The 6010-nt window shown below is 47.0% G+C and overlaps 1 protein-coding gene and 1 pseudogene across 2 annotated transcripts in view; one reads left to right on the forward strand and one right to left on the reverse strand.

Annotated features, from left to right (window-relative positions):
- Positions 1 to 2018: 2018 nt before the first annotated feature.
- LOC100412637 (small ribosomal subunit protein eS10 pseudogene) lies at positions 2019 to 5194 on the reverse strand (annotated as a pseudogene). Its single transcript, XR_013523478.1, has 2 exons — positions 5135 to 5194; positions 2019 to 2691 (listed from the first exon to the last, which is right to left on the reverse strand). The product of XR_013523478.1 is annotated as a small ribosomal subunit protein eS10 pseudogene (transcript).
- A 154-nt stretch (positions 5195 to 5348) lies between these two features.
- Positions 5349 to 6010, forward strand: part of POLA2 (DNA polymerase alpha 2, accessory subunit) — a 34139-nt gene continuing 33477 nt past the window's right edge. Inside the window, exon 1 of the mRNA XM_002755525.5 lies at positions 5349 to 5812. Within this exon, the coding sequence (XP_002755571.1) occupies positions 5734 to 5812 (79 nt within the window). The 5' untranslated portion in view covers positions 5349 to 5733. The remainder of the gene's footprint in view (positions 5813 to 6010) is intronic.

Here is a 6010-nt window from a genome sequence, read left to right on the forward strand (position 1 = left end):
AAAAAAAGCATAGATAAAAGAGAAAAATAAATAAAATAAAAGTATAAAATAGGTCGGGCGTAGTGGATCACGTCCGTAATCCCAACACTTTGGGAGGCTGAGGCAGGTGGATTGCTTGAGCCCTGGAGCTCAAGACCAGCCTGGGTAACATGCTGAAACCCCATCCCTACAACAAAACAAAAACCAAACAACACTGTAAAACCCCATTTCTAAAAAAAAAAAAAAAAAAATTAGCTAGGTCGTGGTGGTGTGTACCTGTAGTCCCCGAGAGGCTATGGTGGGAGGACTGAGTGAGCCCCGGGAGGTCGGGGCTGCAGTGAGTCGTGATCAAGCCACTGCATTCCATATTCCATCTGATTTCCACCCTGTGCTCACTCCAGGTGAGCTACAGAATACATGTGGCCAATCCACCCTGTGTCGTAACAACAATGTGCAATTGGACCCTGGCATTAACCTCTTCTAACATTTCACACTAACCAACGGGAGGTCCATGAGGTCCCCATTTGCAATCAGAGTCCAGGAAGGTCAGCCACAGGAGCTGTTTGTAAATTTCACTCCATTGTTGCCTGAGAGCTCACCACAATAGTTTCTGTTAACCTACCCAGATTTAATGAAAAGGAACTGGTCCACAGTTTACTTTCTGTTACTTACCAGCTTTGTGACCTCCAGCAAATCACCTCTCTGAGTTTATGGAATCCCCATCATTCAAATGGGATTTATAGATAAAATTCCACTATATACACCACATTTTGTTTATCCATCCATCAGCTGATAGATATTTGGGTTAGTTCTACTCCTTGGTCACGATAAATAGTTCTGCTGTTAATATTCTTGTAGAAGTATTTGTGTATACACTTTTTTTTTTTTAAGAGTCTTGCCCTGTTGCCTGGGCTGGAGTGCAGTGGCACAATCTTGGCTCACTGCAACCCTTGCCTCCCAGGCTCAAGCAATTCTTGTGCCTCAGCCTCCTAACTGGGATTACAGACTGTTTTCCACTGCCACTGTACCATTTTGCATTTCTACCAGCATGTTTAAAGTCTCCAATTTCTCTACATCCCAAGTTTCTGTTGCTCGGGCTGGAGTGCAATGGCGCAATCTTGGCTCACTATGACCTCCGCCTCCTGGGTTCAAGTGATTCTCCTACCTCAGCCTCCTGAGTAGCTGGGACTACAGGTATACACTACCACACCTGGCTAATTTTTTGTATTTTCAGTAGAGATGGGTTTCACTATGTTGGCTAGACTGGTCTCGAACTCCTGACCTCGTGATCTGCCCACCTCAGCCTCCCAAAGTGCTGGGATTACAGGCGTAAGCCACCATGCCCAGCCTATTGTCCTATTTTTTTATTATAACCATCCTTGTGGGTACAAATATGATTACATTTCCCTAATGACTAATGAAGTTGAGCATCTTTTTGTGTGCTTATTGCCTATTTGCATATCTTCACTGGAGAAATGTCTATTTTAGTATTTTGCCCATTTTTTCATTGGATTATTTGTCTTTTTATTGTTGAGTTGTAACAATTCTTTATATACTCCGGATACTAGACAATTCTCAAATATATGATTTGCAAATATTTTCTCCCATTCCGAGGATCGTCTTTTCACTTTCTTAATAGTGATGCACAAAAGTTTTTAATACATTCTCTTTTAAAATAAAGTAATTGTTTATTATGATTAAAGTGACACATTTAAAAATATATATATATTTTATTGCATTTTAGGTTTTGGGGTACATGTGAAGAACATGCAAAACTGTTGCATAGGTACATACATGGCAATGTAGTTTGCTGCCTTCCTCCCCATCACCTATATCTGGCATTTCTCCTCATGTTATCCCTCCCCAACTCCCCACTCCCCGCTGTCCCTCCCCTAGTACCCCCCTGCAACAGACCCCAGTGTGTGATGCTCATCTCTCTGTGTCCATGTGTTCAACACCCGCCTATGAGTGAGAACATGAGTGTTTGATTTTCTGTTCTTGTGAGTGACACATTTTCTTACACTAATCAGCTAAAGGAGAAAATCATTCCTTTGTGGTGTTGGGTACAATTCAGCAGTCATTCCTAATAAACTCTCTAAGTAAAACAGAACTAGATGAAAACAACAAAACCCTGATTATACTTTTTTTTCCTGTAAGTTCATTCAAGGCAAAATAATCCTCTCCAATTTTACTAAGGTGGCTGACCACGTCCACGACCAAATCTGCCTCTAAACTGGAATTCAGTTGCTGACCCAGCCCCAGCCTCGGCTTTCTTGTCAGCACCAGGTGGCACAGCACTCCGTCTGTAGGTATCTCTGTCGGCTTCCCCTCTTGTGAGTCTTGCAGGTCGTTCACCTTCCAGACCTTTAGGCCGAGGCCTGCCTGTCTCTGGACGGCTGGGGCGTAGGGTGGCAGGCACAATCTCTGGGGGCAGAGGAAAGTAATCACAGAGTTACTGGATACCCTCATCGGTAAGGTACCAGTAGAAATGTCTCCAGGCAAACTGTTCCTTCACGTAGCCTCGGGACTTGAGAGACTGCAAGGCCTCCATGACATGAAGGTTGGGCACGTTCTTGTCTGCCAGCTCTGGGCGCTTAGGCATGTGGACATTCTTCTTGGCCACTGTGACTCCCTCCTTTAAAAGGAGCTCATAAATGGCAATCCAGTTCTTAGGCATCAACATCTAAGCGGCTGTAGGGTCCGGGGCTGAAGCTGGAAAAGACCTTTTTTAGACAGTTTTACTGTTGCCCAGAGTGGAGTGCAGTGCAACAGTGCCACCTGGGTTCAAGCAATTCTTCTGCCTCAGCCTCCTGAGTGGCTGAGACTACAGGCACCCACCACACCTGGCTAATTTTTTATTTTTCTTTTTTTTTAGTAGAGACAGGGTTTCACCATGTTGGTCAGGCTGGTCTTGAACTCCCGACCTTAGGTAATCCGCTCACGTTGGCATCCCAAAGTGCTGGGATTACAGGTGTGAGCCACCACGCCCAGCCTGATTACCCATTTTTTTTTTGAGATGGAGTTTTCACTCTTGTTGCCCAGGCTGGAGTCTAATGGCACGATCTCAACTCACTGCAACCGCCATCTCCTGGGTTCAAGTGATTCTCCTGCCTTAGCCTCCCAAGTAGCTGGGATTACAGGTGCCTGCCACCATGCTCAGCTAATTTTTGTATTTTTAGTAGAGACAGGGTGTCACCATATTGGCCAGGCTGATCTTGAACTCCTGGCCTCGTGATCTGCCAGCCTTGGCCTCCCAAAGTGCTGGGATTACAGGCATGAGCCACCACGCCCAGCCTTAACTCTTTTCTTACTAACAAAATGTGTATATTGATGGGGTAGCAATGAGTTCCCTCAATAATACAATATAACTTATAAACCTACATTTCCCAGCGTCCTTTAAAGATATGGCTATGTGGCTAAAGTCTAGGGAAGGACTTCTAGAAAGACTCCTCTTCAAAAAGGGATAGACAATGGTTTGCCAATGTCCTCCACTAGAGGACAGTGGAGCAGAAAGATGGAGGCCTGATGAACTTGAAGTCACCATTTTAGCCCTGGTTACCTATCTCTGAAATTATTTCATCCGACAGAGCAATACACTTGTTTTGTCCCAGCTACAATTGTTTTAGCTATGTCACAGATCTAAAACCCACTTGATTTACTCCTGCTATCAAAATATTATATTGACACAGAAAAGACAACAAATCAGTGGAATAAAACAGAAAATCCAGAAACAAATTCAACTGTTTCTGGGGACCTGAGATATGAAAGATTACGGTTCGAGTCAGTTGGAGAAGAATGTTTTATTTCCTAAATATAACTGCTGACATGCTGGCTGTTTGTCAGGAATAAAACACAGCTAAATCCTTCCTCACATCACAAATAAGGTTAGTTCTAGGTGGATTAGGGATCTAAAGGCAAAATGTCAAGTAATTAAATAAACAAAAATTGGAAGAATATTTGCATTAGCTTATCAAGCAAAGCAAGAAACCTAAAACCCATTAAGAGAAAGAATTGTACAATTTTGTGTGGTAGATAAAAACCATAAAGTTAAAAGAGGCTGGGAAAAACACGTATGTAACACATTTGCTACCCAGCAGTTATTGTCGATGGTGGGAAACTGCAAACATTTTCTGTAAAAAATCAGATAGTAAATATTTGAGGCGTAAGTGTGTGAACCCTGAAAGAGCCAATCTTTCATGATGGATCCTCTGTGCAAATACGAATCCCTTGAGGTGGGTTCCTAAAATTGGTTTTTGTTTTTTGAGACAGGATATTGCTCTGCCGCCCAGGCTGGAGTGCAGAGAGGTGATTTTGACTCACTGAAGCCTCCACCTCCCGAACTCAAGCGATCCTCCTGCCTCAGCCCCGGACTAGCTGGGATCACAGGCACCTGCCACCGCAGCAGGCTAATTTTTTGTAGAGAAGGGTTTTCACCATGTTGCCCAGGCTGATTTTGAACTCCTAGGCTCAAGTGATCCGCCCGCCTCGGCCTCCCAAAGTGCTGAGATTACAGGCGTGAGCCAACGCGCCCGGTCTGGGATGGGTATTTTTAAGGCTCCTGATACATATTGCTAAACTGTTTTCTAGAAACGCTCTACCAGTCTACTACCCCACCAGCAGAGTATGACGCCTACGGTTGAGAGTTTTGGCTCAAAGAATTATGATCTATTTCACCCTCTTCTCATCTTAAACCCTCTTTTAGTGACCTACATTTACTCCCAAGCCCCCCTGGGGAATTCCCAGTCACCCACTGGGAATCTCTACCTGGAAATCCCAGGGGCACTCAAACATAACCTGTCCAAAACTAAATTATTTCTGTCACCTTCCCACCTCATATCCCCCCCGCCAAATGCTCCAGATTCAGAAAAAATACCCAGCACTGTGGCTGGCACCACGGTGATAATCACGATAATAACCATGGCAACCAGATTCCCTACTGAAGCCATTCTTTTCAGTAGGATGAACCACGGGATGACAAGGGGAACGGAGAAGGAGGTACAGTAAGTTTGAGACAGTCGACGGCAGGCGCACTACAGCGCCAGCGCACAACCGAACAAAGAAAAAGAGTGACGAACCTAAGCCACTGAGCTTCACCGAGCAGCCAATGCCCAGAAAACAGGTATCTGCCATTAGCACACAGACTCAATTTCCTTACATGTAACCCCGGGGCTTCGCCGGTCACACCCCTCCTCCTCGCCCAGCGAGAGACAACTGCGCAGCTGCCAGCGGGCTGGCCGCTAGGCGCGTGCGTAGAGTCGTCCACACGCCCGCTAGTGCGCACGCGCCCTGGGTCGCGCGTGCGTGCATGGGGTCCGGGGGATGAGCCCCGGAAAGCAAGGGAAAGGGGTGGGGCTGGAGCAGGGTCTCACGCATGCGTGCGCTCCACGAACCATTTGGCGGGTTTTTCCTGGCCACTCTTGTTCTGTTACCGTCACTGAGAAGCTCGGGGGTAGCTTTTAGGAAGCGGGACGTTCTCCCCAGGAAAGCGTCCTCCTGAGATTTCTACTCCCTCCATTCAGGGCGTTTGGGGGCCACCCCTTCATTATTTAAAAAAAAGTATTTCTCTGCGACTAAAGGCTGGGGCCTTCTGACAGTGTGAGGTCTTGCCTGGGCTAGCTGATCACCTCCTGTCACGGTCCGCGGAGGGTGGAAGGATAAGAAGCCGAGGCGCTCGTCGCTCGCCACGCCCGCGGGTTTCTTGGGCGCAGGTCGGAGCTGGGTGGGCCCTCTTCCCGGCCCCCGGCTTGGGCGACCATGTCCGTGTCGCCCAAGCAGCTGGCGGAGGAGCTGCAGATCTTCGGCCTAGACTGCGAGGAGGCTCTGATTGAGAAATGTGAGTCCCGCACCCCTCCCGCGCCCCAGCGGTGCTCCGCGCTCTCGCCCGAGTTCCTCGGCGCTCAAAACCGAAAGAGTAGCGCTTCCAGTTTCCACCTTCCCTTGAGCCGAGTTCTCGGTGGCTGTGAGATGAAGAATCAAACTGAGTTTTGAGATTTAGGATGTGGGGACTTTGAAATGCCCGCTGGGTACCAAC

Source organism: Callithrix jacchus, chromosome 10 (genome assembly GCF_049354715.1).
Source record: "Callithrix jacchus isolate 240 chromosome 10, calJac240_pri, whole genome shotgun sequence".
In the NCBI taxonomy this organism is placed as follows: domain Eukaryota; kingdom Metazoa; phylum Chordata; class Mammalia; order Primates; family Cebidae; genus Callithrix; species Callithrix jacchus.